Here is a 24282-nt window from a genome sequence, read left to right as displayed (position 1 = left end):
ATTTTTTGACACCTATGTCGACGGGCCTGGCCCCCCGTTATTGGTCAATATTGGCTGTTTAAAGAGCCCGCCGAGATAGTGTACTGGTGGGAAAAAAAAATAATTCCCCTTTCCATTACATTAATTGCATACAAAAATTTACAATTCAAAAAGAATATGCAAAATAATCTTTCAATACTTTAAATAGATGTATGTAATTCATCTTTTAATATAATAAAGTATTACATAATAATATATATTGTAATTAGTTTAAAAGTTTGACAATGAGTATAATTAGTCATATATACTTAATAAAGTTTAATCTAAATCATGGCATATACTCAGTTAAGTAGGAGACCCATTCTTCATGCACTTCGTTGATCTCATCCATTGAGTATGTTTTCTGACCATAACACTACAATATAAAAGTGCGTCAAATTTTATATATATACTAGTTTCTTTATGATTCAAAATTTAAATTATATTATAAAGATACGATAGCTCAAACACTTACATGCTTCTCTAGATAATCTCTTGGATCGTTCGACATAGTTAAGTCTCTCATTAGTCGCATGATGTAAAAACCACAGACTTTATCGTCAGGTTGTTTAGGACCCTGAAAATATTTATATATATATATGTCATAATTCTTGAATAGAAAAATAATTCAAATATAAAAAGTTTTAAAATTCAATTTAAGTACTCATACCTGAACTGTATACCAAGTTACTCCTTGGACTTTTCTTCTTAAATTATTATTTCGGGTATTATATAAGTCAAATGCACTTCATAAAAATAAAATAAATTTTCAATTAGGTAATATAATTCATAATTTATTATAAATTTTATAAGATTTATATGATTTTTTTTTTTGAATTAATCTAACCTTTTGACTACACTCACGGCATCTTCTTTTGGATGATTACCAACTGGATCGAAAAAATATGCATCTTGGCTATGAGCATATATGATTATCACCATCCAATGTCGTCTGTAATCAATTTTATTAAGTCATCCTTTATTATTTAAAAATAGGACATTATAAATAATAATAAAAAAAAAGATGAATCACATACCCCAAGTTATAAGGTGTCAATAGAAACATCCCCTTTTCTACTGAATTTAAGAGTTCCGCAAGTAATCTTGCTCGTTCAACAATATTGTTTGTTTTACCAATGCTCGGTGCAAATTGAGAAGCCTCCATAAATGATACATATTGAGCAATTCTCATTTTTAAAAGAGTTTCATATAGACCTCTATACAATACAATAATACATTTATCAATAATAATAAAAAATAATAACAATTTATCCAAATTTATATTTATATATATATAAATCACCTCATATACAATGAGATGACAGCTGCACTGATTTCTTCAAGATGTAAAACTTGTGAAACATCATCCTTGTCAATATATATGTTATGTTCAATTGATCCAAATATATTTTGAGGAGCTGTAATCGTGCACATAAAAGATCCCTTACTCTTCAAAAAGTTTTTTGTGTACAAAACCAAACTTGGTGGTATGTGATCCGGAATTGTACTTTTTTTCGTTGTCAAACTTGATGTTTTGACACTAGATGATGAGAATGGACGTGACTCTTTTTGTTGTGGCTGAGTTGTAGGTTGTATGTGTTGACTTGGATTATTCTTTCTTGTAACTTTCAACTTCTTTGGTCTTGGTTCTATTAAGGCCTGCAAATGACCAATTATGTTAACAAGTAAGAAAAGTAGAGGTAAAAGATAGCATAATTAAGAAAAATATGTTACCTCAAATCCTCTTAGTACTAAGTGTGAAGGCCATGGTACAAATGTATTAATCGCATCTTTTACTTTTACAACCTCATCTGAGATCGCTTTTGGTAAATCTGCATCTCCCACAATAACTTCAGTTATGCGAACTCGAAGATTATCCCTAATGTCATCGCAATGAATTTTATCATCTCCAGTATGGACTATATAACCTTTTGCAACTGTTTCCAGTGACGACTCTATTATCAATCTACAAGGTTCATCCTGATCAATAAAGTAATTTTTATTTTAGTTAGCCTATTATCGAGTAAAAAAAACTTATAAATGTCAAGTGTTGTAGTACTCGGAAATAATAAAATCAACATTTGAATTAGTAGATTGATGAATCTCAAGTCCATTTCCAAGTTGAGCCTCAACTCTAGTTCCAGATTGAGCCTCAACTCCATTTCCAAGTTGAGCCTCAACTCTAGTTCCAGATTGAGCCTCAACTCCATTTCCTGATTGAGCCTCAACTCTATTTCCAGATTGACCTTCAACTCCATTTCCAGATTGACCCTCAACTCCATTTCCAGATTGAACCTCAGGCTGAGTTGCATTATTCGGTTGAGATTGTGATTGGTGGCTCATCATCATCTTCATCTGGCTCTCTATGGTGCTAAAACGCTCATTCATGATCTTTAATTTTCGTAAGAGTTCTTGTTTTTCTTGTTGCTGAAATTGAGTTGTTGTTTTTGTAATTGTGCGAAAGTGATCCGTGGAGGCTTTATGAACACCTCCCGTTGACACACGGACAACCCTTTACCACGAACACGACCACGGTGTTCTGGTTTACCCAAAGCTTGAGTGAGGACATCATTTGAGCCAATCTCCACCACCTCACCTTTTCCACTGTTCCTTTGTGATATTTGACGTTTTTGGCGGGTCTGTTAATGTTGTTGGATTATCCTTTGCAAACTCAGGGTCCTCTAAATAAGAAAATATGATCTTTGTCAATTGTGACTTTCTATCCCTCCATTTCTTTGAAATAGATTCCATAATGTAGCGTTTATCATAATTTGGATCAACTTCAAATGTGGCCTACAAAAAAATAAAACAAATTTTAACAATTCATATATTTAAATTAAATGAATCAACTTGGAAGTATGATTTACCTCAACATCATCCCATAGATGAACTAACAATGTATATGGAACACTAGGCCAATCAACGATATCTATAGGTACTTGTGTGCGTGCAAGATAACTAAGATAAGTTTGAAGCATAGCACAATGCTTTCCAATTGGTTGGCCATAATCATTCCATTCAAGGGGAACTTTTAATCCCTTACTTTTCCACTTCCAAATTTCTTTACAAATTGATCGACCTCTAAATCTTTTTTCTTTAGTTGTGTTATCTATAGAAGGTGTCTCGTTCTCTACAGGTGTGTTATCATCGTCATCTTCCATGTCTCTGCATAAGGTAATCCAATACATAAGTGTTATATATAGTTATATATGCATTTTTAATTCATCTGCCATAACAAAACAAAACTATACTTAAATTAAAAGAAAATCGAATATAAATCAAACATATATTACATTAATTAGTTATGTAGTTTCAATCCATATGCCATCCATATCATTTCGATAATAAGATCCTATTGTTGCTTCTCTTGAATCGAAGCCATCAAGATCAATTAATGATTTGTCAGTTAATTGAAGTTCCTCAACATCTTCAACCTCTACAATTAAATCATTATTTGTTCTCATGTTTCTAGGTTCAGCAGAGACTACAACAGACCAACTTGATGTTTTTCTTCCTTTGTAAGGTTGTAACAAGCTGCTGGTAATAACTTTCTCTTTTCTCCAACTTTAACACGAGGAGCTAAATCTGTTCTAATTCCCATTTCTAACAGATCTAGTCGTGATGAAAAACTATCTTTTGTCTTTCCTGGAATATTAAGTAAGGTTCCAATTATACTTTCACAAATATTTTTCTCAATGTGCATGACATCAAGATTGTGTCGCAATAAGAGATGTTTCCAGTACTCCAACTCAAAAAAAATAGATCTCTTCTTCCAACAAGCATCTTCAATCTTGTTCTTAGCTTTTGAAACTCTTTTGACTTTTACAACTTTCTTCTTTTTGCCTTTGCCTTTGCCTTTCCCTTTATTTCCTTTTCCTTTTTGTTTCACTTTTTCTTTATCTTTTGTATTTGGGGGAATCTTCCCAAATCGATTCACCAACTGACTAACTTTGTCAAAAACTTCTATACCAATCATGGGAGTGGGAGCAATTCTATCTTCAATTGTACCATCAAATTCCTTTGAGTACCTACGAAATGGATGAGTAGGTTGTAGAAATCGTCTATGGCCCATGTACACAACTTTTTTACAGTGTGTTAATCTAACACCATATGTCTGTTCTGATCAAATAGCACATGCTTTATATCCCTTGACACAATGCCCAGATAGATTACCATATGCTGGAAAATCATTGATTGTCCACAATAAAACTCCTCGCAAAGTAAAAGTTTCATCTTTTCTTACATCATAGCATTCAATTCCTTCCCATAATTGTTTTAAATCATCCACCAGTGGTGCCAAATACACGTCAATATCATTTCCAGGTTGCTTAGGCCCAGAAATTAATAATGACAACATGACAAATTTACGTTTCATGCATAACCAAGGAGGAAGATTATAAATAACAAGATTGACTGGCCAACAACTGTAGTTGCTACTCATGGAACTATGAGGATTGATACCATCCGCAGAAAGGCCTAGTCGAAGATTTCTAGGGTCTGAAGCTATTTTGGGATACATGTCATCAATATTTTTCCAAGATGGAGAATCAGCCGGATGACGCATTTTTCCATCTTTAATTCTCTTCTCGTCATGCCATACCAAACTTTTTGCATGTTCAGGATTGCGAAATAAACGCTTAAACCTAGGAATTGGTGGTATATTCCACAATAATTTGGCAGGAATCCCCTCCTCCTTGCCATTATCATTCAACTTCCATCTAGAGCACTTACAAACAGGGCAATGCTTAGCCAACACAAACTCATTCCTAAATAATATGCAATCATTAGGACATGCATGTATCTTTTCATACCCCATGCCTAATGACCGCAAAATCTTCTTTGCCTCATAAGTACTACTTGGGATATTATTTCCTTCAGGAAAAATATCGCTTAAGTAAGAAAGTAATTGTGAAAATCCATTATCACTCAATCCATTCCTAGCCTTTATATTATACATCTTAACCAAAAATGACATTTTGCTAACCTTGGACCCAGTATAAATGAATGTTTCTGATTCTTCAATTATTCTTACGAATTCATCCGGGCGATCTGCAAACTCTTCTTCTAGATCGTTAACCATATCAATGTGAAAATTCCTATCTGATACATCCTCTTTCGAGCTCTTTTTGGAAATGATGGTTGAGACACACTCTCACCATGCCATATCCATTTTTGGTAAGTTTGGTCGATACCATTTATGTATAAGTGTCCTCTTACATCTACAACCTTCAATTTTTTTAAATTTCCACACTTCATACATGGGCAAGATATCATAGTAGGATCCTTTTCATTTTGCATGGCGAAATTCATGAAATAGTTAACTCCATCTTCATACTCTTTTGACAATCTATTCTTTTTCATCCAATCTCTACCCATATTAATCTATAATTACCTAAAATAATTTAATGCTATTACAAGTTAAAAATTATATCAAAGCAATTTTTAAGCAAGTTTAATTATTTTGATACTTATAAATCTTCAATGTTATTAAAAATTGGGCAGAGTTTTCTCTGTTTCTATAACATTTTCTAATTTTATAAGTATCTATATCAACAAATAACAAACACGATAAACAACACACAATAAACATAACTAAAAATTGGACAGAATTTCCTCTGTTTCTATAACATTTTCTACTTTCATAAGTAACTATTATATCTACAAATAACAAATATCACACAATAAGTTTCTTCCTTATATCTCCGCAGCACACAAATTTCCCAGAACCTACTTCACTACAACACATAAGTTTCAACCTTCCATTATCATCGCAACACACTTAATCAAAAAACCTACTTCACTATGGATGAATATTTAAGATATTCAAACTCTTCTAAGATGAACAATATTATGGCGTTAAGCAAAGAAATGAGTGATTGTACATACCTCTTTTAATGAACCACCAAACTTCACTTCACTTCAATTTATAAAATGAATCCTTACTAATTAAATCCACAACCTACAATATTAAAATTTTACAATATTATATCCAATATGTCCAAAATAATAACAATACCACATACATATTATAAATGACATGTAATTTTTTGATACTAAGAAATAACCAAATCAAAATAAAAGTCCAAACAAACAGTAGAAAAGAAAATCTAAAAAGTGAAACATAAAGTCTAAGAAAAAAAAAACTAATAGGATATTGGCTATATGGCCAAAGACTTCCATCCATGAGTGAATAGCTTGGACTACATCATGGGTTGTTGCAGAGTATAGCAGCAGCTGCACTTGTTGCTACAATTTATAGCACATGGCTCAATAGAAATACTTGTTTTTTCAATTGTTGCTATTACTCAATAATAGGATTGATAAAATGATTAAAGCAAATATTAAAGTCTAGCAAGTAAGTAGTCTTCAAAGAGAGTAAGTGTTATGTTAGATTTCATTAACAATTTATAGAGTGTAGCTTATTGTTGCTCAGTTTGAGCAATTGTTTGATAGTGGTTAGTGATTAATAAAAAGTTTCTTTTTCTTTTCTGGTAAAAGAATGAAAAAAAAAAGGAGCTTAGGAACAAACAAACATGTAGGATCAATTCAGTATACCAGGAAGAAGACAAATAGGGAGTTAAATGAAATGGAGAAACCACGTCTAACATCCTCCCACCATTACAATATCTTTATACTTATTTCAAAATATAACATGAAAAATTCTATGAGAATTGCTTATTGTGGTTCTTACCTTAAGTGAATCTGTATCCTTGAATGTGGTATAGAACAAAGAGTTTTTCAAGTTTGTGACTCTCCAGTAAACTATTTCTATACTATGTTCTTAAACTAAAGCTTTAAAACATTCATTATGAAATTACATGAAAATAGCAAACTAGCACCTTGGCCTATGTTCAGTATTTAGAATTAAAATCATAAACAGAACATACCATAGAAAATTGTTATAAAACACTCAGAACAAACGACAACAATGGAAGGACATTTTTTGCAGACACTAAAAGAAAAAGAAAAAACTCTAATACTGCAGAACAGTTATTCTATCAAACTTACCTACATCTTCCCATAGGATCTGGTACTTAGAGCAGTGCACTCAACATCTCGTTCCAGATGATAGGATCCCCAAAAAGCACCAGTGGCTGCATTCAAATGAAAATTAGTTCATTGAAATGGAGAAGGATAACAATCAATTTTTTAGAAGATGATTAATCAAATTGATCAATTTTCTTTTTCGTTCTATTTCCTTTTTTTCTCGCAAAGTCTTAATCTATTTCCTCTTCCATTCTATTTCCTTTAATCTAAGAGCAGTGTACTACTAGAGTTGTTTATATACTCAAGAACCCAAATTGTGAACTAGAGAAAAAGACCGAGAAAATAAGAAGAAATTTGGATTTACTAATCAAAATGGACAAAGAGAATAATAAGAAATTTTGATTTACAGAAATCAAAAGCAAGCCCTAAAATGGAGATCTCCCTAAGTGTAGTTCACAAAAAATGTGCTCTGGCCTCTGTGAGTTTGGCGCCAATAAAAAAAACCATTTTCGGCCAAAAAAAAAAAGTAAAGAAAAAAAAAATCAAAACTCACCAAAATGAAGCTTCAATCAATTCTCAAGCTTTCTTTATGTTGTATGAAGCTTACCCAAACATATTTCAATCTAAAACATTCAAATACAAACTAACATTTCAATATTTTAGTAACTTTTTAGACTAAAATAAATTAACAACTATTAGGATATAAATATCAAAAAAATAAAATAAATCAATATATATTTAAGCTTACCTTTTTTTTGAAATGGTTGTGATGAAATAGAAGAAGAGAACATTGATGTTTTCTTGAAATTTTGGATTAGAGGAAAATGGTGGGAAAGAAAATAGGGTTTTTTTTTTGGAAGATGTAATGAAGAAGAAGAAAAGAGATGTTAAAGGACATTTGGCGGGCTGGGCTTTTTTTTTGACCAATCTTGACGGGCCAATATAGGCCCGCCGTTATTGGTACAGTAGCGGTTACCAATAACGACGGGCCTATATTGGCCCGTCGAGATTGGTCAAATTTTATGTTAAATAATTATTTTTTAAAAAAAAATTAGGTCTATCTCGACACGCACATGCGAGCCCGCCGAGATTGCTCAAATTTAAAGTTTTAAAAAATAGCAATAACGACAGGCCTATATAGGCCTGCCGTTATTGCTATGCTCAGAATTTTTTTTAAAAAAATCAGGCCTATCTCGACACGCACACGCGAGCCCGCCGAGATAGGGCTGCCGAGATAAGCCTTTTTTTTTTGTAGTGATAAGCTCTGTCCGGCGGCATGATTTCCACAGAATCCGTTGTGAACTTCAGACAGGAGTCGTGCAGCTTCGTCTTGTGTGACACATCTGAGTAATGGCATCGAGAAACCTCTTCTGTACATGACCCCTTCTACTATGATGTACCGTGCTGCCTTCCTTCTCATTTTTTGAGCTTCATTTCGGCTATCTGGGAGTTCGCCAGAGTTGAGGTAGGCTGCTATTGGCGTCATCCAGTTTGGGGATGTGTCGATCATTTCGATTTCTTCCGTGCCAGTGATGCTAGGCTCCTCAAGGAACTGGACAGGGACCAAGTTTGCCTTGTCACTTACATTGTTGCTTGCAAATTGAGCTAACGCGTCTGCAATTGTATTTTCTTCTCTTGGACTTTGTTCGAGACCGTAGCTTTTGAATTGTGCAAGTCGGTCGTGTATTTTGCTCAGATATGCTATCATCTTTTCTCCCCGAGCCTCGTATTCGCTGGATACATCATTTACCACCAACTGTGAATCACTACAGATGTCAATGTGTTCGGCCTTCATTTCTTGGGCTAGCTTAAGTCCAGGGATTAGAGCCTCGTATTAGGCTTCGTTGTTAGATGCCTTGAATTCGAATTTGATCGCAGTGTGCAGGTGTTGCCCCCAGGCGTGACGAGAGCAATTCCTACACCAAATAGTTGATCTGTTGCCGACCCATCCACATGTAGTTTCTAGATCGGCTTGTCTTCATTGTTACTTGGCTGAGGTACTGGCTCAGAATTGCTTTCTGGTATGCTTTCTTTTTTTCCTGTGCATTCTACCACAAAGTCGGCCAAGGCTTGGCCTTCGATTGCTGTTCGAGGTTGGAAGTTGACTTCGTACTGACCCAATTCTACCGGCCACTTGAGTAACCGTTCAGAAGCATCTGACTTTTGCAGTATTTGCCGTAGTGGTTGGTCGGTGTATACCCGAACAGGATGAGCTTGGAAATAAGGCCTCAGCTTCCTTGTTGCTAGAATAAGGCAGTAGGCCAGCTTTTCTATCAACGGATATCAGCCCTCAGCCTCGATGAGTCTCTTACTAATGTAATAGAGTGGGTGTTGTACGCTCTTCTCTTCTCTGATCAACACGGCACTCACTGCATGCTCCGTGACAGCTAGGTATATCCCCAGCTCCTAACCGTCCAGAGGTTTAGAAAGTACGGGAGGTTTTGCAAGCTGTGCCTTTAGATCTTGAAAAGCTTTTTCACATTCTTCTGTCCACTCGAACTTTGTGTTTCCTCGCACGATGTTGAAGAATGGAACACATTTGTCCGTTGATTTTGATACGAATCTGCTGAGTGCGACGATTCAACTAGTTAAGCTTTGCACTTCCTGGGTTTTTGTTGGTGAGTTCATAACAAAGAGGGCTTGAATTTTTTCTGGATTGGCTTCAATTCCTCGGCCATTGACGATGAAGCTTAGAAAGTTTTCCGAGCTGACTCCAAAGGAGCACTTTAAGGGATTTACTTTCATGTTGTATTTTTTGAGGGCTTTGAAACATTCGTCCACGTCGTCTATGTGCCCCCCAGACTTTTTGGATTTGACGAGCATGTCATCCACGTACACTTCCATATTTCGCCCGATCTGGTCTTTAAACATCTTGTTTACCAATCTTTGGTACGTAGCTCCAACATTTTTTAGACCAAACAACATGACTTTGTAGCAGTAGAGACCCATATCTGTTCGGAAACTTGCATGTTCTTGGTCTGGCAGAAGCATTTTGATTTGATTGTAGCCTGAATAAGCGCCCATGAAGCTTAAAATTTCGTGCCCTGCTGTTGTGTCTACGAGCTGATCGATCCTTGGAAATGGAAAACAGTCTTTAGGGCATGCTTTATTGAGGTCTGTGAAATCAATACAGACTCGCCATTTCTTGTTCGGCTTGGGCACGAGTACGGGATTCGCGACCCAAGCTAGGTAAAAAGCTTCAATTATGAAGTTGTTGTTGCGCACCTTTTTAACTTCATCTTTCGGGGCTACTGCTCGTTCTTTATCCAGCAGTATTCGTTTTTGCTGAACTGGCCGGATGTTAGGATCAATATTCAGAACATGTGAAATAATAGAAGGGTCGATTCCAACCATATCCGCATGTGACCAGGCAAAAACATCTAGGTTTTCTCTCAAAAATTTTATCAACTCTGATTTTAATTCGAGCAACAAACTCTTTCCAATTTTTAGCTTTTTGGCCGAGATAGCTGGATCGATCTCGATATCTTCTAATTCTTCCACAGGTCCAACATTGCTCCTTGGGTCCCCAAGTCGAGGATCCACATCTTCATCCTCGCCTTGGGAAGTTTCCTACTTGGGAATGTTTTTTCCCTTGTATGGGCTCTGGTTGGAGGATATTTCCTTCTTAGCCTTGGCCACTGCAAGGTTGTAACATTCCCGAGCAGATTGCTGGTTCCCTCTAAGACACCCTACCCCATTCTTTGTTGGGAACTTCAGGCACGAGTGAAATATTGATGTGACAGCTTTTAAGTCATACAGGGCTGGTTGGCCAAACATTACGTTAAAGGCTTAAGGAACATCCAATATTAGGAACTGTGCCATGATAGTTATGCTTGTCGAAGCTTGTCCAACGGTGAGGGGTAGCCAGATTTGTCCTAGAGGTGCAACTCCTTTACCGGAGAAACCATAGACAGGCTGGAGACATGGAGTTAGATCCTTGAGTTGGAGCCCCATCTTTTCGTAAGCAGTCCTGAACAAAATTTTTGAAGAAGCTCCATTATCGATCATGGTTCTAGCCACCATTTTATTTGCTATTTGGACTTCCACGACCAGCGGGTCGTTGTGCTGAAATCTAATATTTATAGCGTCTTCATCGTTGAAAGTAATGGTTGGCTCTCCTGCTCGTGGAACTTTGGGCTTCCTTTCTTCCACGACTAGGATGACTTCTTCTTGCTCGTGCTGAGCTGTCCGGGCATACCTCTCCCGAGCTTTGCCCGAATCTCCAGCAATGTGCGTGCCTCCAATAATGACTTGTAAGTGTCCATCTACGGGTGGAAGTAGCAGATGTTGGTTGTTTTAACCTTGGTTGGTCTTGACATACTTCTGCAGGTGCGAATTGTTTTTCTTTATTAGAAATTCAATTTCCCGCTTCAGATTGTAACATTCGTTGGTGTCGTGGCCGTAGTCTCCGTGGAACCGATAAAATTTCGTCATGTCCCTTTTGTTGGTATCTTTCTTCATGGGCCTGGGCTTCTTGTACGGGATTAACGACTGAGTTGCCATATATACACTCTCTATATCTTCAGTTAGAATAGTTAATGCAGTGTGTTTGGCATGATCACGGGGAGTCTGTCCGGATTTATCAGTGAACTTTCCTTTCTTCTCGTTTCCTTGCTTGTGGTTGCTGCTTAAACGCTTGCCACTTGAATTGTTGGAATAGTTGGGAAGTTGGGCGGATGTTCCAGTGGAAGGAGCCTTCGTTTTGCCCGGCTTTTGCTCACCTTCTGCTCGTTGAATGGCTTCTTCGAGCTTGATGAAGCCTTCGACTCGCTCAAGGAAATCCCTCATTGAGTCTACCGGCCCGTTCTTCCTTATATCCTTCCAAAGTTCACCAAGGACTTTAATGCCCCCTAGTATCGCGGATAACTTTCCATCCTCGGTTACTCGCAAAACTTTGGTCGCTTCCGTCATGAATCTGCTGATGTATGCCCAGAGTGGCTCACCTGGTCATTGCTTTACTTCGACCAAATCTCCCAAATGCAATGGGAGCTGACGCGAGGAAGGGAATTGCGCATGGAATTCTGAAGAAAAGGTTTTCCATGAACTAAACTTTCCAGGAGCCAACTTGAAATACCATTGCTGTGCGGCTTCCGGCAGAGTGGCGGGGAAGATTCTACAGCATACATCCCCCCGTACTCCTTGTAAATCCATTTGCATCTCAAAGTACTTGAGATGGGAAAGAGGATCTTCTCTCCCAGTATACATCTTCCACGTTGGCATTTTGAACTTGTGAGGCAGTGGGAGGACATTGATCTCTGGTGAGAAGGGAGTTCCGCGAGCTCGGTTTAACTCAAGATCATTGTTACGATGTCCAGGCATGTCATGAAACATATTTTTCAATTCCTCATGCTGGGCCTGTACGGCTGGCCTGACCTGATCGGGATTTTGGTCGACTTGGATTATGTCAGCATCTTTCTGAGAGGGGATTTGAGAATGGGCTCCAGGCTGCACGATCGTTGTAGTATTCTGCTCGTCTGTTCGCCTTCTTTTTTTTAGCTTGTTCCTTAGGTCATGGGTTGCTCCCAACCTATCAAACACAGAAGAGCCTGGTTGCATTAGCGATTAATTCGCTTGGTTGACAGGTGGAGTAGCACCATTAGCCTGGTTGGAGCCGTCAGGTATGGCTCCTCCTGATGAATTACCGGACAAGGCCTGCTCACCCACTGCTTGGCCCACGAGCGCAACTCGTAACCGAGGATTGGACGGCTGACCATTAGTAGTCTGGGAAGTATTCATCGTTGGGTCATCTTCCGTTTCTCCCAGGGGAATGACGTTCGACGATTGCTGACCTACAGTTTGGTAGGCTCTTCGTATCAGCACGGTGGCTTGTCGACTACGATCTTCGATCTCTGCATGGTGAGCCCTTAATGCCTCCATCTCTTTCTCTCCATTTAGCGAGCATACGCCTTTGTTCATCAAACGCGAGATTTACTGCAGCACGGAGTTCATCCTGATCATGATGCACAGTGTTGCTATGACCCTACATGAGTCTGAGCACATCACGGAGATTCTGTAATTCGGTTGCGTCTCCGATGGTCGTCTGGGCGTTGGTTCCAGGTGGAACAGTCATATTATCGATACCCTGGTTGTGTGTGCAACTATTATTCCCAGTCTCGTGCACACCAGCTGCAATTCCAGTAATAGGAGCTGTTTCACCATTCACCACGCTTCTCGTCTGTCCGGGATTAACAGCAGGCAGAACCCTTGAACTCCCTGGGTCCTGCAATGCTGGATCCAGCGTCTGTGAATTTGCTGGGTCAGACAGGCCTCTATGAGTTTGCACCATCGTGTTGGCGGTTGAGTGTCGAATGAAGAGCAATTTATGATCGTTCTCTCAATGAAAGCACCAAAATGTTGACTTTGCTTTAAGCCAATGACAATGAGTTTATTTGATAAGCGATAAATGATATGTAGTAACAGATAATAATGAAACAATAATAAGACACAGGAATTTTATATAGGTTCAGCCCCGAGCAGTTGGGTAATAGCCTAATCCTCGTTATTTGTATTGACTTAAGATCAAGGAAGAAGATTCCTTTTCGTATAGCTCTTACAAAAGTATCTCTAAATATATAATTCTTAGATAATAATATAGTCTTAGCTTAGCTGCGTTTCGACTCTCTGATCCTTTTGCCCAGTGAATATGCATCATTATTTATAGGGCTGGGAAACTTGATGAGGAAGAGTTTCCTCTCTCGTTAGAATGCGTATAAATAGAAAGATCGTGGGATCAATGATGAATGCAAGGATCGTGTGATTGAAGCTGAGTACACTGATAGTGGGATCGTGTCTATGCCGTATCCACGTAAATTGATCCCTGATTTATAGGGATTGAGCTGATGACTCATGATGCGAAAGCTGAATTCGCTAAGTGTTGATTGCTCTGCACGGATTGCTGAATATCTTACTCTGGACATGCTAGCGAGGCATCCTGCTCGGCCTATCTTCCCGAACAGATGTTCCAAGTGGACTCCACGTGTCACCATTCTCGTGATGCCACGTCAGAGTGCAAAATTTGGGATAACAAGATGATACTAGGGAAAATAGATCATAAACATTTAGGCTAATTAGTAATTTTTCCCCATGAACTTTGACATGTACTAAATCGTGCCCCCTAAATTTTTTTTGCCGTTAAAAATTCCCCCTAAACTATTGAGATTGTTAAATTTAAGGACTTTTGTCTAATTTTAGTAAAAAAATTCTAACATGGATGAAAGTTTAAGAAGCATGATTTAGTACATATCAAAGTTTGAGGGCCATGATTTTGTAGATATCAAAGTCTGGGGAGCATGGTTTTGTACATGAAACAGTAAAATTGAATGAAATTAGACAAAAGTCCTTAAATTTAACAATCTCAATAGTTCGGGGGGAATTTTTAACCGCCAAAAAAGTTCAGGAGGCATGATTTACTACATGTCAAAGTTCAGGAGGAAAAATTACTAATTAGCCTAAACATTTATATTATAATCAAAAATATTTAAAAGATTTCAACTTTTATGGTATCACAATTTTAGTTTCACAACAACCCCATATCAGAAAACAGAGCAAAGAGAAAATAACTTCATTAGCTAAATCTCTTTCAGTACTAAAAACCATGTTAAATTACTAGTTCATCCTTATCCACCTCCTTAAAAAGTTTCAATGAACTTCTCACATTCTTCACATGAATTTACAAATATTTTCTAATTGTTGCAGCAAGTGTTTTTTCCATTAGATGGTACTGAATTACATGGTCTTAAATAGTGTGAAGTGATTTAAAATCTTGATTGCCCCGGTTTTGTACAAGTAAGCAAGAGTGCTGCTTCAGGTTCTATATTGCAACCTGTTTCCATCTTTAATGGGGTGCAAACCACAATACAAGTTAGCTTAGCCCAGGTATATTATATATAATATACTATACTATACATGCAGCTATATGTATCTTTCAAACTAATTAAATTAATTTAAAATGGATCATTACCTATCATTAATTACTCATATAATATGTATTGTGTATGCATGCAGCACAAAGAAGATGGGGAATGGTGGCTGGAATTTGGAAATGAACCAATAGGTTATTGGCCATGCTCTATTCAAGACGCGTGGTGGGGGTGGCGATACCATCAAATGGGGTGGGGAAATTTTTAACGATGGGGCAAATGGTCATCATACGGAAACTCAAATGGGTAGTGGTCATTTTCTATTGAAGGATTTGGTAGAGCAACCTATTTTAGTAATTTAATGTACACTGATAATGGCCAAACCTTTAAAGGGCCAGAAAAACTCACCACTTATGCTACCAAGCCAGTATGCTACGATGTCAGAATTGGAGAAGACAAGTCTACTGATAAAGCAACTTAGGAGGCGTTTGGTTGGGAGGAATGAAAATATAGGAATAGGAATGGGAATAGAAATGGGAATAAGAATAGGAATGGAATGAAATAAAATTTAAAATGTATAAAAAAAATTGATAAAAAAATCATTAAATTTTTCTTCTTGTTACATTGGAATGGTCATTCCTTTTTTTTTTTTAAATGGAATAGCCATTCCACCAAAATGGTAGAAAGAGCATTCCATTTGAATTCCATTCCAATACTTTAAAATGCAACCAAATAAAGGAATGAAATGAAAATTGTTTCCTTTCCATTTCATTACCTCCAACTAAATGCCACCTTATTTCTTCTTTGGTGGTCCTGGGTATTCCATTTCCGACAAATGTCTCTAATAATGAATTTACAAAGACAATCTTTATAAAAAAGTACCAGGAATAAAATCAAAGCAATTATGTTAGAAATTTATAGGGTCACAATTGTATATGTAAAATGTGTGTTGCGTCATCAAATAAATATGTCAAATTTATGTGGTCTATTTTAAAATAAAGTTTATGACATAACAACATAATTGTCATGATTTTAATATGTGGTTACCAATTAGATAATTTCTGATTTTGATGAGGGATCAAATTAGATTTAGTTAATAAATATTACTAACTGTTTTAATAGTTGGTAATATAACAGGTGTCTCCATTTACATTGTATCATATTTTTCAAAATCCTATATCCCCATCATGAGGAAAATAAAGCTTCAAAGGTTTTTGATGCAAATTGGAAGATAATACTTTTTTTTATAAACGATTCAATGGATTCCAGTACGTTTCCGCTAATCTATATTCTATTATTTGATTCTCTTGAATTAATTAGGGCTAAATTCAGATTTACAGTGTTCTTAACATGTAATATGAGAGCATCCCTAAATTAATTGTTGAGGATATATAGTATCATTGGTCTTGAAGTACATTATTATTGTATTTAATAATTGCTGAATATATATTTTATTGATTATAATCGTTCATACATATATACAATATGTTCATATATATATATATACATATTGAAAGAGATTTGTCATAGTTTATAAGTATATGCGATTCAATTAAAGTTTTGATTTGAAAAACCGTGTTTTTGCAAATGTCAGTTGTATATAAGAAAATATAAAAACTGTAAGCGTTTGCAGCAGCAGAAAGTAATTCTGCTACAGCAAAACGAAACAGGCAGAATATAAAATATTTGCAGAAAAATAAATAACTTGACACAAGAGATTTATACGTGGTATCAGTGTTCTCCCGAACACTCCTAGTCCACGGGGCCACGCCCAGAGAATGAAATCAATTAATAAAGTATCAAAATTACAAAGACAATTGACTTAAACAAGTTTAGACTCCCTCTAAAGTATTGCCGCAATCCTTTGTAATCCACTTTATGAATCTGACTTCTTGAAACACCTTCAAGCCCGAACTCCCTTCGTCTTTGAAGTGTGAGTGCTTACTTCCTCCCGAAGTAAGGCTTTAGCAAGTCTTCTCCCGAAGACCAAGTGCTTACTTCCTCCCGAAGTAAGGCTTTATCAAGTCTTCTCCCGAAGACCAATCTCTTGTTCAGTCAAGTAGTTCTTCACAACCTCTAGGATAGAGTAAGAACAGAAATAGAACAACTAGAACCTAGGTGAACAACTAGGCTCTCACAAAACAAAGAAACACTCTCTTCTCACAAAAGATAAATGCAAAAAATGAATAATGGAAGAGGTAAATTCGAATGGTTGCTCTCTAGGCTCTATTTATAGATCATAGAAACCAAAGAGGCAACCACAAGTTCGAATTAGCATTGTCTAAAAAACTTTCCAAAAGAAACATGATCTGCTACATCAGATTCGGTTGCTGACGAAGCAGATCTGCCCAGAAACGGGAAACTTACTAAAATCGGGACCGATCTTCTTTCAATGCTTGATTCCTGCCAAAAACAGATTAGATATTCTGATTGTATCAAGATACAATCGAAATCAATAAGGAAAAGGCAATAAACAAAGTTTCCCTAAAAAAGACAACTTTCCAAAAGAGAGTTTCTTCTCTTTTGAGTAGTTTTCTGTTGGGTTTTATGCCCTAAATAAAACTCATTTCAATATAATCAGATTTACTTATTAATATAGATCAGAAATAACATTTAATGTTGCATGGTTCACATGATTTATTTCATGATTATATGTACATAATGTATAAATTCATCTGAAACCCTTTTCACATACTTGATCCTGTTTATTGTGTCGTCAACACATTGGAAAGTAAACATGACTATGTGAATAAAGTTTCCTAGATTTATCAGACACAGGGTTTTACTGATATGATAATCTACAACAGAGTTTACTTGTATTTGGAGAAATACTATGTTCTTTCCAGAACATTGGTTAAAGTAAAGCTCAGGTTGGATGCATGGAGTATGCATCGGAAGGGACCGATATTGAACTTTGACTTAGATTTATTAAACTTACCGTAATATCTATTCAAGTCAATGTCGCCTAGTTGATCCTAGATCAAATGATCTTAATCCTGATATGATTAGGCTCAATCTTGAAAGGCTATTCGTGTTCTTTGATTTGTTAGTTAAGCCTACTTTTAGGTCAGGGTGATACGTACATTTTGGGAACACGGTAGTGCAATTGAGTGGGAGCGCTAGCATAAACATGGAATCTATAGCTTCTATCTGGCGAATAGTAAGCAAAGGATGATCTCCTTCGAGCTTGACCAAACGAACATAAATGGTGGAGTACTCATTTCACATTAGCTGAAATATCATTTATACGGGGTCAAGTGTTTTAAGGAATAAATACATTGTAGGGTGTAACGGTAATTTAATCCCTTTACAGTGTAGATCATTCATATAGAGGATCATTGATCACATTAGGATTATAACAATGGATAACTAATGATGTGTCTATATGGTGGAACATATAGAGCATTCTATATGCGAGAGTGCAATTCTAAGTTCTATGCGTGGATTCAACGAAGAATTAATAAGTTAGTGAATTTTAGTGCTAAATTCTTGATCTACTTATTGGAAGCTCGGTTATATAGACCCATGGTCCCCCCACTAGTTGAGATAATATTGCTTGTAAGACTCATGTAATTGGTTTTGATTAATCAATTATAATTCACAAATTAGACTATGTCTATTTGTGAAATTTTCACTAAGTAAGGGCGAAATTGTAAAGAAAGAGTTTATAGGGGCATATTTGTTAATTATGATACTTTGTATGGTTCAATTAATAAATATGATAAATGACAATATTATTTAATAATTGTTTATAGTTATTAAATAGTTAGAATTGGCATTTAAATGATTGAATTAGGAAATTGGCATTTTTGAGAAAATCAGATACAAAAGTGGTAAAATTGCAAAATTGCAAAAATCAAGGCCCAGTCCACCTAGCCTAGGGCCGGCCACTTATGTCATCTTTTTTAAATGATTTTTTCATTATTTTAATGCCATATAATTCAAATCAAGCCCTAGAGGAATGCTATAAATAGATAGTGAAGGCTTCAGGAAAATTACACTTTCTGAATCAGAAAAACCTGAGCCTCCACTCTCTTCTCTAGCCGCCACTCTCTCTCTCTTTTCTTCCTCAATATTTCGAACCTCTCTTAGTGATTAGAGTAGTGCCCACACACATCAAGTGATACCTCAATCATAGTGAGGAAGATCGTGAAGAAAGATCATCGGCGAAAGGAGATTCGGCATCAAAGATTCGAGAGAAAGAGATCCAGGTTCGGATATTGATAATGCTTCGCTTTCTAGAGAAAGGAATCAAGGGCTAGATATCTGAACGGAAGGAGTCATATTATTCCGCTGCACCCAATGTAAGGTTTCTTAAACTTTATATGTGTTTATTTTATCGTTTTAGAAAGTTCATATTTAGGATGTTAATAAACATACTTGTGAGTAGATCTAAGATCCTGGTAAAATAATTTCCAACAACTGGCCTCAGAGCCATGGTAATTGATTTACTTACATGTAATTTGGACTTTAAAACGATTGTTTGTATGTTCTTTGGATGGTATCATGTTGTATTGAGTGTTATTTGATGATTGATTGATGATTGTGAAATTTTCGTGAAAAATAATTGTTATTTCGGTTCTGGAATTATTTTTATTTGATAGTATGGAAAAAATTAAGCAAGTTAGCCTTTTACAGAACTCAATTTGGATTTTATTTGAATTAGTTATGATTTTTTGAAGATTTAACAAAATCGGGGCTGTGCTGATAGTTTCCTGCGATCGCAGAACTGTCCGTACAGTTTCGGATTTTTTCCTTTTTCTTCAATTTTTCATACTTTTTCATGGAATTAACTTCCAATTTTTTGTATGGTTTTGTATATATACTATTACTATTCCTAATTCAATTCTAATTATCATTTTGAATTAATTTAAATTTTTTTTTAATTTAATTCAAGATATTAGTGTAATTTGAATTTGAATAGAATTAGTATTTATCTTTTTGCTTAAAAAATCTATCTTATTTTAAAATTTGATTATATCTTATCTTATTTTAAATTTAAAAATAAGATATTAATAATCATGTAATTTTTAAATGATATAAGATATTTTGCTATTTTTTTAAATTTTGTTATTTTATTTATTTAAATTACATTTAAAATTTGAAAAAGATATTTATTTATCTTTTCTAATTTTTTATTTAATTTTTATTTATAAAATAACATTTAAAATTTAAAAGTAGTTAGCAATTTTTTTTTGAAATGATATTTAGGTTGGTTGAAACCTAATTTTTCAAAAATTGTAGGTTTAATTTTAAATTTAGATTTTTTTTAAGAATTTCGAATTTTTCAAATTTTTTTAAATTTTTCGAAAAATTTAATAAATATTTAATAATTATTTTTTCAATAATTATTTTTTTTTATTTAATTAATTATTTTCGAAATTAAATATTTAATTTAAAATTAAATAAATCCTACATCCAACTATCCAACTAACCTTGTTGCAGGAGTATGTGTTTTAGCTTATGTGTAAGTTTTTAAAACCTATTATTACTTGATTGCAAATAGCCATGGTTACTTTTTGCCAGATCTAATGATCTGATGGCTCCCTTGGTCAAGTTAATAATTTGTAACAGGTATATTTACAATCTTCTTTCATCTGTGTATGACCTAGCAACATGATAGGACCCATCCAAAGTGTGCCTGTGTGAGCCTATGTGTTTAATTTGATTATAGATACATATAGGTTGTTGTTGCTAAAATAAATTATCATAGTTCTTGATAGAATTTATTTAGGCCCATTTAGTTATTGGGCTTATTCAATTAATAACAGTTGTTCTTATTAAGGTTAAATTCCTCTCTTTTGGGCCTTGTGTGAGAGTTGGGAGCCATAGAAGTGGGTACGACATACTGAACCCAGCACCCCCTCACACAAACCACCCCAATTGTGAAGACCCATTTGCCTGATTTGAATGACTGTACTAGGTTAATTACACTAGTTTAACCTAATAAAAATTGATTAGCAACATAATTAATTTCATTTATTTTGAAATTAATTTAAGAAAAACATAGTTTAAAGAATTTTTTTTATTCTAAGCTAAACTGTGTGTATTTTCTTGTATTTAATTAAATATAGAATTATAACCATCTAGATTCTTTCTGGAACTTAATTTAAATTTTTCATTAAATATTCCTATTTAAGTTGATATTTAGTTATCTTCAACTAACCAACTTAAATCTGAATATCTTTTGAATTCAAAATTTCAAAATTAAGTTGAGGAATTTTAGGCATTGGTTATTAAGATTCTTTAGATATTTTTTTTAAGTTAATATCTTTTCAAATATTAACTTAAAATGGAATATTTTCAAATTAAGTGGTTACAACTTAATTTTTGATATTTAATTAAATTTAAATTTGAAAATATTTAAGTTCTAGATTTTTCTAGTACAACTTAAATTAGATATTTTTTCAAATTTTGTGGAAAAGATACTTAGTCAAATAAGATATTTTCTAGATAGTTATTTATAGACTACTTATTATTTCTAATATTAAATAGGAAAATATTATAAATTGTGAAATTAATTATTTATTAATTAATTTTGGTACAATTTATTTTAAATATATTTTTTCCTAGTATTAAACTAGAGATTAATAATTAAGCCTTCTCTACACTTAATTATTTATTTCTTGAATTTAATACATTTAATTAATTTGAAAATTAAATATCTAAGTTGATTTTTATCATCTACTTAAATATTTCTTTTTCATGACATTTAATTAAATAGAATATTATTTTTAGTTGAAATTTATTTTTTTCAACTAAATTTAAATAATTTTCAAAATATATTTTTCTTTATTTTATTAATCAATTTTCGAAATTGTATTTCTTAAATGCTAGAATTTCGAATTTTATCTTGAAAAATAGATTAAGTTGTAAATTAATTATTTTAATTAATTCTTGGATCAACTTAAATCAATGATTTTTTCATTTATTGATTAATTTAAAATAAATTGAATTAAAGTATATTATTAGAAATAGAATTAATTAGTCAAAGGAAAATCTAGATAGGTGATATTTTTGCTTGAAGTTTTTTTCTAGTGTATTTAATTAAATAGAAAATTAATATTTAAGTTGATTTTCATCATCATACTTAAATATTTGTAATTTTTCTTATATATTTAATTAAATAGGAAAATTATATTTTTTGTTGTAAATTAATTTTATTAATTAATTTTGGGCCAACATTAAATTAGAATAATTTTTCCAGGATTTATTTTTTATTTTAATATGCATTTTTCGAAAATTGTATTCTTATATACTTTAATTTTTCGAAATGCAATATATATTTATAGAAAATTAAATTTGAGTTGTAAATTAATTTAAATTAATTTTGTAACAACTTAAATATTTTTTTCTAAATATTTATTGGAAATTATTACTAAGATGGAAATAATTCATGTTATTTTCATATCCATCTAAGTAAAATTTATAAATATTAAATTAAAATTTATATTTAGAATTTTTCATTCTAAATTGGAAATTTTAAATAAATAAATATATATTTAAAATAAATAGAATAAATAAAGAGAATAAAAGAAAATACAACTCTTTTTAAATAATGAGCTTTATTATCAAGAGACATTCGATCTCCATTGTGGGTTTTACACCGCGTTTGTTTTAGTGAGTAATCCTCCCTAATGGAGGAACGTTCATTAGCAATTTCGCACCGTTTAACCTCGCATGATAAGTAGTTTGTAAGTGTTTTGTATGGTATGGATCACCCTAATGGTGGCGACCATACTTGACTTGCAAATTATGAAACAATGGTGGAAGCTCATAAGATAGAATTGCCTTGACTCTCGCCTAAACGGGACAACGGCGAATTCCAATCTTGATCGAATAAAAGGTTGCTAGAATGTTTAACATTTTAGACGAGCCGACAACTCTATTCAATGAATGGTAGCTTTGACTCTCGCCTAAACGGGACAACGATATCGGTTTGTTGAAAACCTTGGAAATTATTTAGGATTGTAAGTTTTAGTATTTTCACTTGTCATTCCTACTTACTATATGTTTATAATTTCGAATTGTGTATGAATTTATATTGAACCATGTTATTTTCTCGTTATTAAGTTGTAGTTTAATTTCGAATCTTCATTGTTGGTCTAACTTGGCTTGTTTATCTAATGAGATAAATCCCTAGTGGATTTTCACCATTAGACATACATAATAGTGTTAGATCTCGAAAGATAAGTATTGTATATGCGACATCTATTTGTTCATCAATTGATGACACCTTAGACTAGTATTTTTACGATATAAAACAAGAAGATTATATAAATAAGATTACTTTGACTTTCGCTAATCGAAGCATCGTTGGATTCTTATTTTAAACGAAATTATCCTAATTCCTCTTAGCTTATTCATTTCGAATTAGCTTTCAAATATATCATTGGATGAATGGTCTATGAATCATTTCATGTCATTATATTTTCTCTTAAGAAATTAAATGACGCATATGATTATAACCACGAAATTCTATTCCCAATTGATATAAATCCTCAATCTTAGAAATCTCCTACTTGTATGGGCAAATCTGACTTAGAGTTTGTATTAGTAGTGGTGGTCCAAGAAAGAATTACTCATTAAATTTGGTTGAATTTAAGTCTTTGACTTTAATTTTAGATTCCAAATAGAAATTTTCTTAAATTTCTAATTCCAGAATACAATACAGTTACACTTTCTCAAGTGTTTAATATCCATCTTTTATTAATGGATTAAAGCGTATGGAATGTGAGTTAGGTATTCTGTGACCAGGATCCACTTGAAGTATTCTAAGAACTCTTTGATGTAACTAAACCTATGTCATCATAGACACTACCACATTTTCTTAATCTATGGCATTTGTATCTTGTTCATAGTGGATTTGACAAGATCAATCTCTGCAAAGAGTTAATATGCCTATATCCACTGAAAGTAGTTCATCTCATTCGCAGATGAATGTACATTCAGGGGTGGATATGAGTTTTTCGTTGTATTCTTAAAACGATAACTCTAGATTATACCTTATGCAAAGAAATTTGAAATGTTTAAAAAATTTCATTAATTTCTAGCAATGGTTAAACACCATTAAGGTAAGTGGTTAAAGATCTTGCGAACTGATAGGGGTGGAGAAATAGTTAGTAGATATGCAGTTCAAAGATCATTACATTGATTTTTGAATTATATCCAAACTTACCTCCCCAGAAATTTCGAGTTGCATATTGATGATTAGTTACTAGTCGTTGCCTAATTCCTTCTATGGTAATACAATTTCAGAATGATGTAATGGTTGGCTACTTAATGTAAATCATTACTAGATTCATTGATGACCTAATCAAAATCTTAAGAAAGGCTAGAACTGTTAACCATGGTTTCTTAGCTATTCTAAGTGATTAGGGGTGGACCATCCCATTGTCAATAGATAAGAAAGTGTTTG

The 24282-nt window shown here is 33.9% G+C and overlaps 1 protein-coding gene and 1 long non-coding RNA gene across 3 annotated transcripts; both read right to left on the bottom strand.

The window, feature by feature from the left end:
- Positions 1-480: 480 nt before the first annotated feature.
- LOC115717768 (uncharacterized) lies at positions 481-2406 on the bottom strand. Its single transcript, XM_061116572.1, has 6 exons — positions 2098-2406; positions 1753-1998; positions 1322-1677; positions 1056-1235; positions 866-970; positions 481-764 (listed from the first exon to the last, which is right to left on the bottom strand). The coding sequence occupies exons 1-6, from the start codon at positions 2404-2406 to the stop codon at positions 683-685; spliced, it is 1278 nt and encodes a 425-aa protein (XP_060972555.1). The 3' UTR covers positions 481-682.
- Positions 2407-5401: 2995 nt separating this feature from the next.
- Positions 5402-7890, bottom strand: LOC115715994 (uncharacterized). Of its 2 annotated transcripts, XR_004011503.2 has the most exons (4): positions 7754-7890; positions 7559-7628; positions 7027-7112; positions 5402-5977 (listed from the first exon to the last, which is right to left on the bottom strand). It is a non-coding gene; the product is annotated as an uncharacterized LOC115715994 (long non-coding RNA). The 2 variants fall into 2 exon arrangements; XR_009687936.1 differs by lacking the exon at positions 5402-5977 and having other exon boundaries at positions 6160-7112; positions 7754-7879.
- Between the last annotated feature and the right edge of the window lie 16392 nt (positions 7891-24282).

Source organism: Cannabis sativa, chromosome 5 (assembly GCF_029168945.1).
Source record: "Cannabis sativa cultivar Pink pepper isolate KNU-18-1 chromosome 5, ASM2916894v1, whole genome shotgun sequence".
Taxonomy (NCBI): Eukaryota; Viridiplantae; Streptophyta; class Magnoliopsida; order Rosales; family Cannabaceae; genus Cannabis; species Cannabis sativa.
The sequence above is the reverse complement of the archived record's forward strand: the minus strand, read 5'-3'. Positions and strand labels throughout refer to the sequence as shown.